This window comes from Serinus canaria, chromosome 27, assembly GCF_022539315.1.
Source record: "Serinus canaria isolate serCan28SL12 chromosome 27, serCan2020, whole genome shotgun sequence".
Lineage (NCBI taxonomy): Eukaryota > Metazoa > Chordata > Aves > Passeriformes > Fringillidae > Serinus > Serinus canaria.
The window spans coordinates 673,551-692,796 of NC_066340.1; the positions used below are offsets into that span (position 1 = coordinate 673,551).

Genomic DNA, 19,246 nt, shown 5'->3' on the forward strand with positions numbered 1-19,246 from the left:
GGCTGGGGGTGCCCCTCAAACCCCCCTGTGACCCCCCAGGGCTGAAGGGTTTCCTCTGTGCATCCCCCAAAAAGGCTGAGGGGGGGTCCCGGAACCCGGCAGTGTCCCCGGGAGTCCCCGCGTGTCCCCCGGCCCTGCCACAGCCGCGGGGGTTGGGCTTGGGGGGTCCCCGATCGCCACCAACCCCCCCTCCCCAGCCCCACCGAGCATCTTTGGGTCAATGGCGTCACCTCGTGGCCTTTGGGGGCAATGACACCGCGCGGTGACGTCATCGGTGTCACCGGGGGCGTGAGGGGCGGGGCCGGCGTGGGGACAGGGATGGGGACAGGGGATTGGGGACAGGGGACAGGGGATGGGGACAAGGAATGAGGACACGGGATGGGGACAAGGATTGGGGACAGGGGACGGCCACACGGGATGGGGACAGGGAGGTCCCTGTGCCAGGGCCGCTGCCCGCAGTGTCCCTGCTGCCGTCACTCTTTCCAGTGCCGGTGACACGGCTCAGGGGCGCGGGGACACGGGGCGGGGGACACAGGACATCCTGCAGCCCCCCCCAGGCCGGATTTCCCGGCACGGTGGGAGCGGTGCGGTGGCTCCCGGTGACCTTTGCCGGGGTCGGCACGGTGACAGCCACGGCCGCCACCCCCGGCAGGGAAGCGGCGATGCTGCCGTGTCCCCACGGCCACCATTGCGTCCCCTCCCTGTCCCCGAGGGGCGGGGCTGTCCCGGTGCCGCCCTCGGGGTCCCGATGTGACCTCCTGCCATGGGAGGGGGGGGGTCTCATCCCGTAAAGGGTCCTAACTTGGGGGTCCCCCCTTTCCTGGGGGGGGGTCCCCATCCCATGGGGGAGGGGCGAGGTGAGGGGGGTCCCACCCCAAAGAGGGGCCAGGTAGGGGGGGTCCTCCCCCGGGGGGATCAGGGCGGGAAGAAGAGGGGGAATTGTCCCGCGGGGGTGTGGGGTGGGGACAGTGGGGTGGGGGGCGCACGGAGGGGTCTGGCATGGGGCGGGGTCCTGCAGGGGGAGGGGTCTGGGGTCTGCGGTCCCCCCGCGGGGCTGCCACTGCTGCCCCAGGTGCGCCCACCCCTCCTTCCCCGCACACCTGCGCTCGCAGGTACCCGCGGTGCGCAGAGGGGTGCGCGGCTCCTTTAAGGGGCGTGTCCGGAAGCGCCGCGGCCCCGCCCCGGCCCCGCCCTGCCCCGCCCCCTCCCGCGCGCACCGGTCCCGGTGGGGCGGCAGGGCGGGTACGGCGGCCGGTGCGGGACATGGCCCTGCCGGGGCTGCTGCTCGGGCTCGGCCCGGTGCTGCTCGGAGCCGCCGCCGCCTTCAACCTGGACCGCACCTTCCCCGTGCTCAAGGAGGGCCCCGGCGGAGCCCTGTTCGGCTTCTCGGTAGCGCTGCACCGGGAGACGGAGCGGCGGGAGCGGAGCCTGTGAGCGCGGCCGGGGGGCGGGGGGCGAGCCCCGTGCGCTGCGGGAGAGCGCGGGGAGGTTCACCTGGGGTGGGGGGGTTTGGGACGGGGAAGAACGGGGAGGGGTCCCCCGGGAGGATCGGGGGGGTCTCCGGTGGTTGGGACCCCCGTGAGGCGGAGGGGAGTGAGACAGCGCTTTACCTGTGGGTGGGGGCGTCCCCGTGAAGGGTGAGGGGGGGTCCACCGTGGGGGGCGGAGGCGTTGGGAGAGGTCTCCGTTAGGGTCGGGGTCGCCCGTGGGGTGGGGCAGAGCGGGGAGGGTCCCACAGGGGGGGTGAGGAGCCCCCCCTTGGGATGGGGGTCCCGCGTGGGGTGGGGTCCCTGTGGCACGGAGGGTCCCCCGGGAGTGTTGGGGGTCCCTGTGGGGAGGGGTCCCTGTGGGGGGGTCCCTGTTCTTGTCAGGGCGAAGTCCCGATCCCGCGCCGCCGCTGTGGGGGCGGGGCGCACCTGGAGGGGGGTGGGGGGTCCGGGAGAGGCGCGCCCGGGGCTTCGGGTGGGTGCGGGGGGTCCCAGAGCCCAGCTGAGGGGGGGTCCACGCTCCGCAGTTGTCCTCGGGGGTGGGGAGTCCCCTCCCGGTGGCTTTTCCTCACCCCGCTATTGGCGGGGGTCCCATCGCTGGGGGTCCCACCCCGAGCCCCCTCCTCATTCCCCGTGCGCTGAGCGCCCGCAGCGGGGTCCCGGTGACACCGGGGTGGGGGGTGGGGGGGTTCTGGTAGCAGTGTGGGAACACCCCGTGTGCCCCCGGGTGGGCTCGGAGCCCCTCCGCGGTGGGGAGTGGGCGGAATCCTTCCCCAGCGGAGCGGTCCCGACAGGCGCCGACCCTCAGCGGGGCGGTGGCGGAGCCCCCGGCGCCCCCCGAGCTGCCGCCGGTGCCGGCGGGGCCCCGTGCCCGGGAACCTGTTGGACTGTGGTTCCTGCCGGGCAAAGCCCCAACAAAAGCCCTTTTCAGCCGGAGCAGCCCCCGTGCCGTCCCACCGCTGTCACTCGCTGTGTCCCCCGCGGTCCCCCCGCTCCACCGGCCCCCCTCCCGGTCCCTCCCGGTCCCCGGTCCCTCCCAGCCGGGAATTCCCGTCCGTGCCGGGAGAGGCTCCGCCGCAGGGGCCGGGCTGGCTTTGTCCCCCTCAAGGGCACGGCTTTTTGCTGGATCACCTTCCCGCGGCTCTCCCGGCTGCTGAGGGGGGGGTCCTTGGAGACCCCCGGGGTTCCCGGTTTTCCCCGGGGGGGGGGCTGGCAGCAGCTGCCGGTGCAGGCATGTGCCGCTCCGCATTCCAGGGATGCATTAGGGCCGTGGGATGAGGAGCTGCTGCCGCTCCCGTGCAGGAGGGAGCGGAGCCGTTCCCTGCGGAGCTCGGGGGGTGCGGGACCCCCACCTTGCCCTCGGGGACATCTGGGCCCCACCCGCGGCCGGGCCCTGCCCTCTCCGGTGGCACCGGAGCGGCCGCCGCGGGGGCACCGGGCGGGGGTCGCTGCTGGCACCGGCACGGATCCGTTCGTGTCTTCCCGGGAACGGCCCCGGGGGGAGTTTGGGGGGGCTGTGACGGGGACGCGCCACCCCCACACCTGCGCCACGTGTCCCAGCGTGTCCCAGCGCGATCCCGCGGGGCGCGGAGGCTCCGCCGGCTGCGGGGGAGCGGCTCCGGAACCAGAACCCCACCGGGCACTCGCGGCCCGTCCTCCGGGAGCCTCCGCCGCCCGTTCCCGTGGCGGGGCCGGGAGCAGCGCGGAGCTCTCTCCGTCCTTGGGGTGGCCCCAGTTGGGGGTGTCGGAGTCGCTCCGGGGTGGGGACGGCGCAGGGAGGGGGCTCGGAGCCCCCCGGGGGTCGCAGCCGCGCCCCGGTGCAGGGTGAAGGCTGCGGTGCCCTCTGCTCGCAGGTGCAGGGTGGGGACAGGAAAGGGACACTTCCTGCCACCGTCATCCCCCGTCTGCGCGTGGGAGGGGGTGTCCCGTGCTTTTTTGGGGGGGGGCTGGCTCCAACTCTGGCTGGTGGGACCGGAGGGATGCTCCGGGTCAGCGCCGGCACTCCCGAATTCCCGGGCGGGCGCTGGCGGGGAGCCAGGAGGGCATGGCGGGGCCGGGGCGATGCCGGTGCCCCCCCGTTCCGCCCCCGCCGAGCTCTTCACGCCCCGCGGAGCTGTGCCCATGCAAAGGTTTGTTTGCTCGCTCCTCCCCGGCCAGGTGAGCGCGGGCTGGGAGCGGAGCTCTTATCAGCGCTCCCGAGATTACCGAGCTCCCCGCGCCGCCCGCCTCCGGCCGCTCCCAACGGGAGCCGCTTTGGCTCGGTCCGGCCCGGGTGGGTTTGGAGATCCCTGGGTGACCTGGGGAAACTGAGGCACTGTAGATCCTTTGCAGGAAAGCTGAAGACCACCCCCCACCCCCCAAAATCTGCAGCCAGAGGGGAGGCAGCACCCACATCTGCAGCCCTGTGGGAACTGAGGCTCTGCGCGGGGCTCGGGGGTCTTTCTTGATTCCAGCTGGCTGGTGAGGAGAGCTCTCTCCTGGCTGCGTTCCCAGCTTTCCCTCCCCCCCGGCCGGGCTTTTGCGGATTGCTGGAGCTGGCTGAGCTCCCCCTGCCTTGGCCCGAGTCCGCCGGGGTCCTGCGGGGCTGCGGCTGCTCGGCAGGAGGAGGGGGACGGATGTGGGTCCGTCCGTCCGTCCATCCACCCATCCACCCATCCACCCATCCATTCATCCATCCATCCCTCCATCCCTCCAGGAGCCCTCTCCCCTCTCCCGGCTCCTTCCCTGAGGGGTCCCGCTGGATTTGCGTGCCCGGGACCCCCATGACAAACCCAGCGGCACTGGGGAGGAACCGGGGGCGGGCCGGGTGCCCCCCCCCGCCTGCTCCTCCCCTCCCGTCACCCCCGGAGCGTGGTGGGAGATGGATGACGAGCCCCCCTCGCTGCCCAACTGCTCCCTGGGGAGGGGGTTCTGGAGCTGGGGGGTGGCACGACCCCCCCTCCCCTTTCCAGACCGTGCTGAGGTGGCCGGGTGGGATTCTCTGCCATCCTCGCCTTTCCCACCCCAGGGTGGGGGGCACAGTTTGGGGTCCTGGTGCCCGGACCTTCCCACAGCCCCCCCTCCCAGCTAAGCCAGCGCTGGCAGGGAGCCCCCCCCCTCGCTTCCATCCAACCCCCCCTCGCTTGCCAGGGAGGATTAGGACGGAGCACGGCCTCACATTCCTGCTTCCCTCCCGTCCCGGCCTCCCCCTCGTGCCGCTCTTTGACCATCTCCAGCACAACCCCGTCCCCCCGGCCCAGTGGGACCAGTGCCACAAGCTGGTCCCGGCCCCCCAGAATCCCAGCTCTGCTCCCCCGTTGCCCCTTGGCTCCCGCCCGGCTGGGGGCCGCCCCTGGGTGTCCCCCCCCCTGCTCGGGAGGGCCCCGCGTCCCGCACTCCCCCTCTCCCAGGAGCAGAGCTGCGGGTGGGCTGCCGTGCCGTGCCGTGCCGTGCCGTGCCGGGAATCTTGGCCGGAGGCAGCGGCATGCCGGAGCTGCTTGCCTTGGGTGGGCTCCCGCCCCCCGGGACCCGCGGGGAACGGCGGGGTCCGGCTGGGCCGGGACCACCGGGGGAGCCTGGGGGCACCCCCCTCCCGGGGCTGGGGGTCCCGGTGGGGTTCGGGCTGTGGGGGCAGGACCCCCCCCAGGTTTGAGTCACCGCAGCTGTCCTGAGTCACTTCCCCCCAGGTAAGAGGGGACAATGGTGTCCCTTGTGCCTCCCCTTTGCAGCTGGGGGAGACAGATTCCTTCTTACCGAGCTGGCATCACCAGGAGCCATCCCCCCCTCCTTTCCCAGCTGCTCCCCCTTTCCGGCACCCCCATCCTTCATTCCTGCGGGGAGCAGCCCCCCCCAGACCCCCCCTTTGGGGCGAGCAGTGCCAATCCCCCCCCTCCACCTGCAGCCCCGGGCTGACTCAGCCGCCCCGGGGGGGTCCCGGCGTGCCGGGGCGGGGGCTGCCCGGGGCCCCGCATTCCTCCTGCGCCTGGGCTTTGAGTCAGCGCCCGGCCCGCCCGGACGTGCCCGCGCTGCGGGCCCCGCATTGCTCAGCTTCCCGGCACTCCCTGCCCGCGGGCGATGCCGCGGGGACAGCGCTGAGGACGGGCCAGCTCGGTACACCAGTGCCCCGTGAGCTGCTTTGGGTGCCGTGTGCCCTCCGTGTCCTGGGTGCCATGTCCTGGGTGCCGTGTGCCCTCCGTGTCCTGGGTGCCGTGTCCTGGGTGCCATGTCCTGGGTGCTGTGTGCCCTCCATGTCCTGGGTGCCGTGTCCCCACTGTGTCCCCTCCATGTCCTGGGTGCCATGTCCTGGGTGCCATGTCCTGGGTGCCATGTCCCCTCCGTGTCCTGGGTGCCGTGTCCCCCCTGTGTCCCGCCTGCCAGAGGGAGGCACTTCCTCTCCCAGCCCGGCCACCTCCACGCCATTGTCCCGGCGCTCCTGGAGGACTTCCCTGCGGAAAGGCTGGCCCTTCCGGAGCCCTCTGGCCGTGCCAGTCCCCATGCCAGGCTCACGGGGCCTTGCCTGGGGTCCCTGGCATCTTCTTTTGGGGTGGGAGGTCCCTTCAGCATCACCCGGAGGGGCTGGGGGCACATCCAGCCTGGAATGTCCCCCCATGGCACTGCCCTTCCTGGGGGAGGTCATCCCTGGGAGGTGCTGCCTGTCCTGGGACAGACCCGTGCTGGCTGAGCCACTCCGGGGTGAGGGGTGTCTGTCCCCCATGAGGGGTATCTGTCCCCCAATGAGGGGTGTCTGTCCCCCATAAGGGGTGTCTGTCCCAGATAAGGGGTGTTTGTCCCACATGAAGGGTGTCTGTTCAGGGTGAGGAGTGTCTGTCCCGAATGAGGGGTGTTTATCCAGGATCAGGGGTGTTTGTCCTGGACGAGGGGTGTCTATCCAGGTTGAGGGGTGTCCATCCCGGATAAGGGGTGTTTGTCCCACATGAAGGGTGTCTGTCCTGGGTGAGGGGTGTTTGTCCCCTATGAGGGGTGTCCATCCCGGATAAGGGGTGTTTGTCCCCCATGAGGGGTGTCCATCCTGGATCAGGGGTGTCTGTCCTGGATGAGGGGTGTCCATCCCGGATAAGGGGTGTTTGTCCCACATGAGGGGTGTCCGTCCCAGCTGCCCTCGCCGCTCCCGGGGCTGTGTCCCTGTCCCGCATTCCCCGTCCCGCATTCCCCGTCCCGCATTCCCCGTCCCGCATTCCCTGGCACGGCCGCTCGGCGCTGTCGGCCGGACACGGCGCAGCTGCCGGGGCTGCGGAGGGATCAAAGCCCGGCCGGGAAGGGCCGGGGGTGTTTGCAGGGACGGGGCCCCCCGGGGCTGCCCTGGGGGTGCAGAGCGGCCCCTCCCTCTTGTTTTCCCTCCAGCTCAGTGAGGTTTTTGGGGGGGGGGGGGGGTCACTGTGACCCCTCTTCCCACCCCCATGCACGGGAATGGGGGCTCAGCCATGGGATGGGGTCTGGGAAGGAGTCGGGGAGCAGTGACTCTGTCAGTCTGTCCCTGAGGCCGTTTGGGGTCCCTGTGTCACCTTCCAGCTCTGGACATGGGGCCGACCCTGTTATTTGGAGGTGTCAGGGTGTGACAAACTCTGGGGAAGCAGCTCCGGTGTCCCCCAAGTGTCCCCTCCCCAGGGCACCCACCCAGCTCCGCACCCCAAAATGAGTAGGAGGGGTTTGGGGGGGTTGGACCTGCTCCCCCCTTTGTGCCACCCACGTTCCCCCTTTGTGCCACCCACGTGTCCCCTTTGTGCCCCCCAGGCTGCTGGTGGGGGCCCCCCAGGACGCGGAGCCGGTGAACGGGACACGGACGGGCGCCGTGTACGCCTGTCCCCTCAGTGCCACCACCCGCGACTGCCAGCGCCTGGCCATCGAGCTCAAGGGTGGGTGACCCCCCCCCCGGGGTGTGTGACCACCCCAAAACCCCCCCAGGACGGGGGGACCCCCTCTCAGGCCGGCTGTTCCCCCGCAGATGAGCCGGACAAGGCCATCATCGAGGACATGTGGCTGGGGGTGACAGTGGCCAGCCAGCGGCAGCCACCGGGGAGGGTCCTGGTGAGTGGGGGGCACCGCGGGGTTTTGCACGCCCAGATCCCAGAGCCTTGCACGCCCGAATCCTTGCACACCCAGGTCCTTGCACACCCAGATCCCAGATCCTTGCATGCCCAGATCCCAGATCCTTGCACGCCCAGATCCTTGCACACCCAGATCCCAGATCCTTGCACGCCCAGATCCCAGATCCTTGCACACCCAGATCCCAGATCCTTGCACGCCCAGATCCTTGCACACCCAGGTCCCAGGTCCTTGCACACCCAGATCCCAGATCCTTGCACGCCCAGATCCTTGCACACCCAGGTCCCAGGTCCTTGCACACCCAGATCCTTGCACACTCGGATCCTGGTTCTTTACACACATACACCCTTGGGGTGTCCCCGCAGCTTTGGGGTGTCCCCTGAACCTCATTGTCCCCACTGTCCCCAGGCCTGTGCCCATCACTACACGCGGGTGCTGTGGCTGTCCCCTGAGCTGTCCCTGTCCCCGCTGTCCCCAGGCCTGTGCCCACCACTACACGTGGGTGGTCAGTCCCTGAGCTGTCCCCTGTCTGTCCCTGAGCTGTCCCCAGGCCTGTGCCCACCGCTACACGCAGGTGCTGTGGTCAGTCCCTGAGCTGTCCCTGGGCTGTCCCCTGTCCCTGAGCTGTCCCTGTCTGTCCCCACTGTCCCTGAGCTGTCCCCTGTCTATCCCTGTCTGTCCCCACTGTCCCCAGGCCTGTGCCCACTGCTACACGGGGGTGCTGTGGCTGTCCCTGAGCTGTCCCCTGTCTGTCTCTGAGCTGTCCCTGAGCTGTCCCTGAGCTGTCCCCTGTCTGTCCCCGCTGTGCCCAGGCCTGTGCCCACCGCTACACGTGAGTGCTGTGGCTGTTCCTGAGCTGTCCCCGAGCTGTTCCCTGTCTGTCCCTGAGCTGTCCCCACTGTCCCCAGGCCTGTGCCCACCGCTACACGTGGGTGCTGTGGCTGTCCCCTGTCTGTCCCTGAGCTGTCCCCTGTCTGTCCTGAGCTGTCCCCACTGTCCCCAGGCCTGTGCCCACCGCCTACACACGGGTGCTGTGGCTGTCCCCTGTCTGTCCCTGTCTGTCCCTGAGCTGTCCCCTGTCTATCCCTGTCTGTCCCCACTGTCCCCAGGCCTGTGCCCACTGCTACACGGGGGTGCTGTGGCTGTCCCTGAGCTGTCCCCTGTCTGTCTCTGAGCTGTCCCTGAGCTGTCCCCTGTCTGTCCCCGCTGTGCCCAGGCCTGTGCCCACCGCTACACGTGGGTGCTGTGGCTGTTCCTGAGCTGTCCCCAAGCTGTCCCTTGTCTATCCCTGTCTGTCCCCAGGCGTGTGCCCACCGCTACACGCGGGTGCTGTGGCTGTCCCCTGTCTGTCCCTGAGCTGTCCCCACTGTGCCCAGGCCTGTGCCCACCGCTACACGCGGGTGCTGTGGCTGTCCCCTGTCTGTCCCTGAGCTGTCCCCTGTCTGTCCCTGAGCTGTCCCCACTGTCCCCAGGCCTGTGCCCACCCCTACACGCGGGTGCTGTGGCTGTCCCCTGTCTGTCCCTGTCTGTCCCTGTCTGTCCCTGAGCTGTCCCCTGTCTATCCCTGTCTGTCCCCACTGTCCCCAGGCCTGTGCCCACTGCTACACGGGGGTGCTGTGGCTGTCCCTGAGCTGTCCCCTGTCTGTCCCCGCTGTGCCCAGGCCTGTGCCCACCGCTACACGCGGGTGCTGTGGCTGTTCCTGAGCTGTCCCCAAGCTGTCCCTTGTCTATCCCTGTCTGTCCCCAGGCGTGTGCCCACCGCTACACGCGGGTGCTGTGGCTGTCCCCTGTCTGTCCCTGAGCTGTCCCCACTGTCCCCAGGCCTGTGCCCACCGCTACACGCGGGTGCTGTGGCTGTCCCCTGTCTGTCCCTGAGCTGTCCCCACTGTCCCCAGGCGTGTGCCCACCGCTACACGCGGGTGCTGTGGTCGGGGGCGGAGGCTCAGCGCCGCATGGTCGGGCGCTGCTACGTGCGTGGCAATGACCTGCGCCTGGACCTGGGGGACGAGTGGCAGACGTACCACAACGAGATGTGCAACGCCAACACCGACACCGACGAGACTGGCATGTGCCAGATGGGCACCAGCGCCGGCTTCAGCGCCAACATCATCTACTTCGGGGCGCCCGGCGCCTACAACTGGCAGGGTGAGGGTCCTGGGGGGGACGGGGGGGACATGCCACCCTTGGGGTCACCCCTTTGGGCACCCCTTTTCATGGGGGTTCTCCTTACCTTTGGGGACACTTCCTTCCCCGGGGGGGCTGTGCCCCCTGGGACCGCCATGGGACCCCATTCCCGAGGTGCCCGTGCCCCTGTGGGACCCCCCAGCCCCTCTCTGAGGTGCCCATGTCCCTGTGGGACCCCCATGGAACACCTACCCCATGGTGGGACCCCCCAGCCCCTCCCCAAGTTTCCCATGCCCCTGTGGGACCCCCATGGGACCCCTTCCCCATGGTGCCCATGCCCCTCTGGGACCCCCCAGCCCCTCCTTGAGGTGCCCATGCCCCTGTGAGACCCCCCCAGCCCCTCCCCGTGGTGCCCATGCCCCTCTGGGACCCCCCAGACCCTCCCCGAGGTGCCCGTGCCCCTCTGGGACCCCCCAGCCCCTCCCCGTGGTGCCCATACCCCTGTGAGACCCCCCAGCCCCTCCCCGCAGTTCCCGTGCCCCTGTGGGACCCCCCAGTTCTGAGGGGTGACGCCCCCTCCCCACTGCAGGCACCGATTACATGCTGCAGAGGGAGACCTGGGACCTGCACGACTTCTCCTACCCCAACAAGAGGAACGGCAACACCTACATAGGTGGGGGGGACCCCCGGGGGGCTTTGGGGGGACGAGGAGGAGGAGGAGGAGGAGGAGGAGATGGGTGTTAAAGGGGTGGGCGGGCTCAGGGAGGCTTGAAGACTCCCCAGGCATGGCGAGGCTGGGGGGGGACAGCGGTGACATTGGGGTGACATGGAGGGAGATGGGAGGAGGAGCTTTGGGGGCTGTGAGTTTTGGGCGTGGATGTTAAAGGCACGAGGGACACTTGGGGACACTTGGGGACACCTAGAGAGCACTTAGGGACACTTGGGAGGGTGTGACCCATTCCGAGATACCCAGGGCTGGTGGGTGGGATGTGCGGGGGGCTCGGGGAGGCTTGAAGACCCCCCTGGCATGGCGAGGCTGGGGGGGGACAGCGGTGACATTGGGGCGACATGGAGGGAGATGGGAGGAGGAGCTTTGGGGGCTGTGAGTTTTGGGCGTGGATGTTAAAGGCACGAGGGACACTTGGGGACACTTGGGGACACTTGGGAGCACTTGGGGACACTTAGAGAGCACTTAGGGACACTTAGGGAGGGTGTGACCCATTCCGCGATCCCCGGGGCTGGCGGGTGGGATTTGCGAGCTGCGGGGGGCTCGGCGAGGACACCGGGCCACCTGCGGGTCCCCCGGTGCCCACCGTGACGCGGTGCCCGCAGGGTACACGGCCGAGGTGGGCAGCGCGGTGCTGCAGCGGGACGCGGTGACGCTGGTGACGGGCGCGCCGCGGTACCGGCACACCGGCGCCGTGCTGCTGCTGAGCCGCGGCGCCCGGCAGACGCTGAACCGGAGCCTGCTGCTCCCCGGGCCGCAGGTCGGCTCCTACTTCGGCAGCGCCCTCGCCCTGGCCGACCTCAACAACGATGGGTGAGGGGCTGCGACCCCCCGGCTGCGGGACCCCCCCGGCTGTGGGACCCCCCGGCTGTGGGACCCCCCGGCTGCGGGACCCCCGGCTGCGGGACCCCCCGGCTGCGGGACGGGACCCCCCGGCTGCGGGACCCCCGGCTGCGGGACCCCCCCGGCTGTGGGACCCCCCGGCTGTGGGACCCCCCGGCTGCGGGACCCCCGGCTGCGGGACCCCCCGGTTGCGGGACCCCCCCCGGCTGCGGGAACCCCCCGGCTGCGGGAACCCCCCGGCTGCGGACCCCCCCCGGCTGCGGGACCCCCCCGGCTGTGGGACCCCCCGGCTGTGGGACCCCCCGGCTGCGGGACCCCCGGCTGCGGGACCCCCCGGCTGTGGGAATTCCCTGGCTGCGGGGCGGGGCTCACCTGGGGCTCACCTGGAACTGTCTGAAGGTCACCTGGGCTGGGATCTGTCCGCTCCTGAGGGTGGGGGGTCTTATTAAGGGTGTCCTGAAGCTCAGGTGGGTTTGGCGCCCAAAGTTCCCATGGGTGGGGGTCTTACCTGGAGCACCCTGCAGCTCCTCAGGGTGGGGGTCTCACCTGGAGCAACCTGCAGCTCCTCAGGGTGGGGGTCTCACCTGGAACATCCCACAGTTCCTCAGGGTGGGGGTCTCACCTGGGATACCCTGCAGCTCCTGAGGGTGGGGGTCTCACCTGGAACATCCCACAGTTCCTGAGGGTGGGGGTCTCACCTGGAACACCCCAGAGTTCCTGAGGGTGGGGGTCTCACCTGGAGCCCCCCGCAGCTCCCCTGGAATCTCTGTGTGTCCCAGCTCTGAGCTGGGGAGGTTTTTTTTGGGGGGAGTCCCATTTTGACACCTCTGGGGGGGGTCCGGGGTCCCCCCCACTCCAGGCGTGTGGGGTGGGGGCCGTGTCACAGCCCCGGCCCCGAGCACCCCGCTGTCCCCGCAGGTGGCAGGACCTGGTGGTGGGGGCCCCCTACTACTTCGAGCGGAAGCAGGAGGTGGGGGGCGCGGTCTTCGTGTACATGAATGAGGCTGGGGGCTTCCAGCAGCTCCCCAGCCTGGTCCTCACCGGGCCCAGCTACTCCGGCTTCGGCTTTGCCCTGGCCAGCATCGGGGACATCAACCAGGACGGGTTCCAGGGTGAGTGGCTGGGGACACCTCGGTGGGGAGCTGCTTTTTGGGGGGGGGGTCAGGAAAGGAGGGGGGCTGGGGGGTGTCTCTGGAGGTGTTTGGGGTGAAGAGGAGGAGATGGGGGATAGGTTGGAGGTCCTGGTTGTCCCATTATGGCTTCTGTCCATCCCTCCCTCCCTCCTTCCCTGTGCTGTGGGGTCTCACAGGAAGGGGGGACCCCACACGTGGCCAGGGTTGCCTGGCTGTGGGTGAAGGTGGAGTTTGGGGTCTCAGGGAGGGACCTGGGGGGGCTGACCCTGCTCTGGTCCCCCCAGATATCGCCGTGGGGGCTCCTTTCGAGGGGCTGGCAAGGTTTACATCTACCACAGCAGCGCCGAGGGGCTGCAGGACCGACCCCGGCAGGTAACGGCCCCGGGGAGCCCTGAGCGGGCCAGGACCTGGATCCCTCACAGGACCAGGCCTTTGGACACCCCCCGAGACCCCCCCCAACCCTTCAGGGCGCTGGGTGAGACCCCTGTGTCCCCCAAACCCAGGTGATCAGCGGGGCAGAGCTGGGCCCCACCCAGATAAAAACCTTCGGGTACTCGCTGAGCGGGGGGCTGGACATGGACGGGAATTCCTACCCAGACCTGCTGGTGGGCAGCCTGAGCGAGCGAGTGGTCCTGCTCAGGTACAGCAATGGGGACAGGGGACAGGTGTCCTGCCACCTCTGCCACCCCTGGGGTGGGCACGGAGCAGGGCGGCTCAGCCAACCCCAATCCCTGCCCAGAGCCCGTCCTGTCATCAACATCCTGGACAAGACCTTCACGGTGACACCCAGCAAGGTGGACCCTGCCCAGTGCACGCCCAAGTCCTGGTGAGTCCCCGGTGTCCCCGGTGTCCCCGTGGATGCTGGTGGCACTCCTGGCTCGGCTCACGGCCCCTTTGTCCCCCCAGCATGACGGTGACACTGTGCTTCTCCTACAACCAGAGCGCGGGGGACCCCAACTACAGCGAGAGGATCAGTGAGTGGGGGGTGCTGGGAGGGTGGGGGGACATGGGGACACGTTGTGGGGGGTGTTGGACAAGTTGTGGTGTCCCCCAGCCCTGCAGTACACGCTGGAGGCCGACAAGGACCGGCACCCACCCAGGGTCAGGTTCTCAGGGTCCCAATCTGCCACCTACACCGGGGACTTCTCCATGCCTGACACCCGCTGCCAGTCCCAGGAGCTCCTGCTGCTGGTGAGCGTCCTTCCCTCCATGCTTGCCTCCATCCTTCTCTTCTTCCATCCATCCATCATCCATCCGTCCATCCATCCCTCCATCCATCATCCATCCCTCCATCCGTCCATCCGTCCATCCGTCCATCTGTCCATCCATCCATCCATCCATCCGTCCATCCATCCCTCCATCCATCCGTCCATCCGTCCATCCATCCATCCGTCCATCCATCCATCCCTTCATCCGTCCATCCGTCCATCCATCCCTCCGTTTATCCATCCCTCCGTCCATCCATCCCTCCGTCCATCCATCCCTCCGTCCATCGTCCATCCGTCCATCCATCCATCCATCCATCCATCCATCCATCCATCCATCCATCCATCCATCCATCCATCCATCCCTCCATCCCTTCATCCATCCGTCCATCCGTCCATCCGTCCGTCCATCCATCCATCCATCCATCCATCCATCCATCCATCCATCCATCCATCCATCCATCCATCCATCCATCCATCCATCCATCCCTGTGACCCTCTCTGGGGTCTCTCACTGGGCTGCCAGCAGCAGAGGGGGTCCCCAGCAGTGGCTGGAGCAGAGTTGGGGGCCAGGGAGGGATCTGTGTGTGGTTCCCCCCTCGCAGGACAACGTCCGGGACAAGCTGCACCCCATCGTGCTCTCCATGAACTACTCCCTGCTGGAGAGGCCCAGAACCTTCCAGCTGGGCCCTCACTCCCTGGATGCCTTCCCCGTGCTCAACCAGGACCAGTCCCACGAGAACGAGACCAAGGTGTGCCAGGAAGGGGTGGGGGGGGACACACTCTGGGGTGCCACCGGGGTGGCGGGGACTCAGGGGACATCCCTGTCCCTGCAGATCGAGTTCCAGAAGGAATGTGGCTCCGACAACCAGTGCTACAGCAACCTCCAGCTGCGGAGCAGCTTCGTCACCGAGCAGAACCAGCCTCTGCCCAGGTGACAGCAGTGTCCCCTGAGAGTGTCCCCTTGTCCCCTGGGGGTGTCCCCGTGCCACGGGGGCGCTGACCCCGCTGTGCACGCACAGGGTGAACGGCAGCCAGGTGCTGCAGTACAGCCGGGACGTGCGCAAGCTGCACCTGAGCATCAACATCACCAACGTGCCCTCGGCGCCCTGGAACGGCGAGGATGCCCACGAGGCCCTGCTGAATGTCACCGTGCCCCCCAGCCTGCTGCCCTCCTCCGTCCGCCCGGTACGGGGGGCACCCCGGGGGTCCCGAGTCCCACCGGGTGTTCCTCAGGGTGTTCCTGACCCTCTTGTCCCCCCCCACCCAGAGCGGAGCCTGCACCTTTGGGGAGACGGTGCTGTGCGAGCTGGGAAACCCCTTCAAGAGGAACCAGAGGGTGAGAGAGCCGCCCCCCAGCTGCCCCCCGGCCCTTCCTGGGGGGGCTCAGCAGGGCTGAGCTGCTCCCCGTGCCCCCCCCCTGTGCAGGCAGAGCTGACCATCACCTTCGAAGCCATCGGGATCATGCTGGACACGCGGGAGGTGGAGGTGTGGCTGGACCTGTCCACGTGAGTGGGAGGGGTGGGACGGGGGCGGGGATGGTCCCGCTGGGACGGGGGAGATGCCCACCCCGGTGCCCCATCCCGGTGCCCCTGGTAGGCAGAGCACCCAGGAGGATCTGCAGCCCGTGCTGGCCAAGCTGCTGGTGGATTACAGCATCCAGTCCTCGCTGAGCATGTGAGTGTCCCCTGCACCCCCTCTGGGTCCCCTGCACCCCCTCTGTGTCCCCTGCACCCCCTCTTTGTCCCCTACACTCCTTCTGTGTCCCCTGCGCCCCCTCTGTGTCCCCTGCACCCTCTCAGTGTCCCCTACACACCCTCTGTGTCCCCTGCACCCTCTCTGTGTCCCCTGCGCCCCCTCTGTGTCCCCTCCATTCCCCCCACCTGAGTCTGGCTGTGCCCTCCCTCCTGTGTCCCAGGAATGGGGCAGCAATGGGATGTCCCCTGTGCCCCTCACGCCGTTCCCGTCCCCCCATCCCGTTCCCAGAGCCTCTTCCCACATCCAGTCCTACTTCAGCGGGACCGTGGTGGGCGAGTCGGCCATGAAACAGGAGCAGGACGTGGGCAGCCCCCTCACCTTCGACTTCCAGGTGAGCTGGGCGTGGCGGCGACAGAGGGAAGCGGATTTGGGAATGTCAGAGGGAGGAGGATTTGGGAATGCCGGAGGGAAGCGGATTTGGGAACGCGGGAGGGAGGCGGATTTGGGAATGCCGGAGGGAAGCGGATTTGGGAATGTCAGAGGGAGGAGGATTTGGGAATGCCGGAGGGAAGCGGATTTGGGAATGCCGGACTCCACCTCCTGCCCTGCCCGCAGGTGACCACCAAAGGCGAGTCCCTGGGCACGCTGGGCACCATCCTGCTGGGGTTTGAGTGGCCCTACGAGATCCCCAACGGCAAATGGCTCCTCTACCCCACCGAGATCCTGGTGAACGGCAACGACACGTGTCACCCGCCCGGGGGGCTCATCAACCCCCTCAACCTCACCGTGAGTGGTGCCCTCAGGGCCGTGCCCCTGCCGCCCCGCGGGGGTCCTTCAGCCCCCCGGCACAGCCCGGGCTCTGATGAGGGTCGTTTCCCCCCTCAGCTCCTGCAGGACCAGGCTCCATCCCGGCGGAGGCGGGAGCTGGAGCCCCCCGAGCCGGGGGAGCCCCCGATCACCTTGGCCACCGGCCGGCGCCCGAGGTCCGAGGCGGTGCTGGTGAGTGGGGTCGGGCGGCGCATCCCCTGTCCCGGGTCACTGTCCCCGCTGCTCCGTGGCACCACGGGGACGGTGCTTTGGGCCGCCCTGACCTGCCCGTGTCCCCAGAGCTGCTCGGCGGGCACAGCGCGCTGCGTGTGGTTCGAGTGTCCCCTGCTGCACACGCAGCTCCCCTCCAGCTTCAGCCTCCGCGCCCGCGTCTGGAACAGCACCTTCATCGAGGTCAGTCCCAGCCAGGGGCTGCGGGCTCAGGGCTGCCTGAGCCCTGGGGGGGTGTTAAACAGGGCACCGGGTCTGCCAGGGCTCAGCTCAGGAGCTGGCAGCCACCTCTGTGTGTCCCTGCTGTCACCTGCGTCCTCGCTCCATCCGTGTGTCACCCATCATCCGTGTCCATGTCACCCTCATCCGTGTCCCCATCATCATCCACGTGTTGTCCTCTGTGTGTGCCGTCCCTGTCCCTCAGCCTGTCCCCCTGTCCCCAGGAGTTCCGGGACTTTGACCGTGTGAAGGTGGCGGGCACGGCTACGCTGTTCCTGCGCTCGCAGGTGCCCACCATCACCATGAGGAACCACACGGTGCGGGTGAGCCACGCCAGGGCCCTTAACTGGGGCAGACTGGGCGGGACTGGGGCCTCTGGAGCCCCCAGTCCCAACCAGGCCCTTCCCACCCCCTCCCCAGTTCTCCGTGGACGTGGACTCGGAGCTGCAGGAGGAGCAGCCGGCCGAGATCGCGCTCTGGCTGGTGCTGGTGTCGGTGGCAGCCGGGCTGCTGCTGCTGGGGCTCATCATCCTCCTCCTCTGGAAGGTGAGTGGGGTCCCAAATCCCCTTCCCAGGGTAGAGGGGATGCAGGAGCCTTGCTGAGACCCGGCGGGCTCGTGTCACCTGTGGCCACCTCCCCCCTGCCTGGCGAGGGGTGTGAGGGACTCGTGGCTGGAAGATTGTCCCCTCGGCTGGAAGGTGCCCCCCGCGGGTGGCAGGTGTCCCCCAGGTGGGTGGTGCCCTCCCGGGAGGAAGATTCCTGCCTGGAGAGGGATGAGGAAGAGGAGCAGAGACATTCCCAACGTTTCTTGGGGTGCAGAATATTTTGGGGTGTGCACCCAAAGCAGGGCTGGACCTCCTTCCCTGTGGCTGCAGGGACTGGGGGACCCCCACAGCCCACTGGGGGCACCCCCAGCTTCTTGAAGCCCCCCCCTCTTTTACCCAGGAGTGGTCGCTGGGTCTGCGGGACCCCCATTCACTGGGGGCACCCCCAGCTTCTTGAAGCCCCCCCCCTCTTTTACCCAGGAGTGGTCGCTGGGTCTGCAGGACCCCCCTACCCCACAGCATCCCTGTGGGGCATCTCCCTGCCCCTCTCCCCCCACCTGCCGGGGGGTGCCCAGGACCCCCCCCCAGCCCCTGTCCCCACCCCCTGACCCTGTCCCCTTCCCTGCAGTGCGGGTTCTTCCGGCGGGCCAACACCCGGGCCATGTACGAGGCCAAGGGGCAGAAGGCGGAGATGAGGATCCAGCCGTCGGAAACCGAGCGGCTCACGGACGACTACTAACGGGGGGCACCCTCCGTGCCCCCCCGAGCGCCGCGGGCCCCGCCTGGTAATGCCCCGTGGGGCCGGGCTGCAGCGGCATCTTCCTCTTCTTCAGCCTCCTCTTCCTCTTCCTCTGTCCCGCAGGGGCTCCGCGGGCTCTCCGAGCGGCTCCAGGATCGCTGCTCCCTTTGCTCTGCTCTTCGCCGCCTCGGGGGTCTCTGTGCCTGTCGCTGACCCTCTCGGGCCCCTCACTGACCCCCTGTCCCCTCTGTGTCGCCCTCGCAGTGTGACTTCTTCCAGCGGACCCGCTACTACCGGATCATGCCCAAGTACCACGCGGTGCGGATCCGGCAGGAGCAGCGCTACCAGCCCGGGGGGCTCCTGCCCCGCCGCCGCCGCAAGAAGCTCTGGGTGACCAAGTGGCAGGAGCCGGACAAGTACTACTGACCCCCTGCCCCCTCCCGGGCCCCTGCCAGGGGGGCTCTGACTTTGCACAACCGCATCTCTCCCTGCCCCTGACCCTCGGACGCGGCCGCCGCCGGCCTTGGCTCCCGCAGCCCCTCCCGGTTCGCCCGGGGGACTCCCGCAGCCCCTCCCGGTTCTCCCGGGGGGTTCCCGCAGCCCCTCCCGGTTCGCCCGGAGAGCTCGGGCAGCCCCTCCCGGTTCTCCCCGGGGGTCCCGCAGCCCCTCCCGGTTCGCCCCGGGGGTCCCGCAGCCCATCCCGGTTCTCCCGAGGGGCTCCCGCAGCCCCTCCCGGTTCGCCCGGGGGGCTCCCGCAGCCTCTCCCGGTTCGCCCGGGGGGCTCCCGCAGCCCCTCCCGGCTCTCCCGGGGGTCCCGCAGCCCCTCCCCGTTCGCCGGGGGTGCTCGGGCAGCCCCTCCCAGCTCTCCCGGGGGACTCTTGCACGCTCGTGCCTTGCACGCTAGTGGGGGCGACCCCCCAGATGTGCCCCCGCTCCCCGAAGTGCTGCTGGCCTCACCGAGTGCCTTCCCGCCCCCGTCCCCACGCAGACACTCCGCTCGCCACCTCCCTGTCCCTGACCTTTGTCCCCCGCCACCCTAGGACACGTCCCGGCCCCTGGGGACACGTCCCTGCAGGCCGGGACACGCTCGCCCCCCTCCCCTCGGCAATGGGTGCGGGACCCCTCTGCTTTCCCCGGGGGGCTGGGGGAGCTCGTTCCCTCCTGCACCCCCTCCCCACCCCAAACCCCGCGGGGGTCTCCTCCTCCTCACCCCAGACCCCCATGGGGGTCTCCCCTCCTGACCCCAGACCCCTCCTGCTGTTCTCGCAGCTTTGCCTTGGGGTGGGGAGGGGTGCAGCGCTTCAGGCCGTGTCCCCCCCATCCCATCCCCGCCCCGGGGGTCCCTGTCCCGCCCCGCGGGGTTAAATTATTCCGTGTTTCGGTCTTTCGGTGTCCCGGCGTCCGGTCGGTACCGGGGGCGGCTGGGGAGGGGGTCCCGCACCCCCA

General features: G+C 69.3%; 1 protein-coding gene across 1 annotated transcript; it reads left to right on the forward strand.

Moving 5' to 3' along the window:
- The first annotated feature begins 1,233 nt into the window (after positions 1-1,233).
- ITGA3 (integrin subunit alpha 3) lies at positions 1,234-18,208 on the forward strand. The gene is given in 27 exon segments (XM_050985578.1): positions 1,234-1,430; positions 7,217-7,338; positions 7,428-7,510; positions 9,424-9,673; positions 10,242-10,325; positions 10,985-11,192; positions 12,141-12,334; positions 12,640-12,666; positions 12,669-12,727; positions 12,859-12,995; positions 13,095-13,181; positions 13,262-13,329; positions 13,410-13,546; positions 14,166-14,312; positions 14,397-14,494; positions 14,583-14,748; positions 14,831-14,899; positions 14,989-15,068; positions 15,160-15,237; positions 15,547-15,649; positions 15,874-16,044; positions 16,144-16,257; positions 16,366-16,479; positions 16,740-16,838; positions 16,936-17,061; positions 17,690-17,846; positions 18,065-18,208. Coding segments are annotated over 26 exon segments (3,099 nt in total). The 5' UTR covers positions 1,234-1,263; the 3' UTR covers positions 17,801-17,846; positions 18,065-18,208.
- Positions 18,209-19,246: the final 1,038 nt, after the last annotated feature.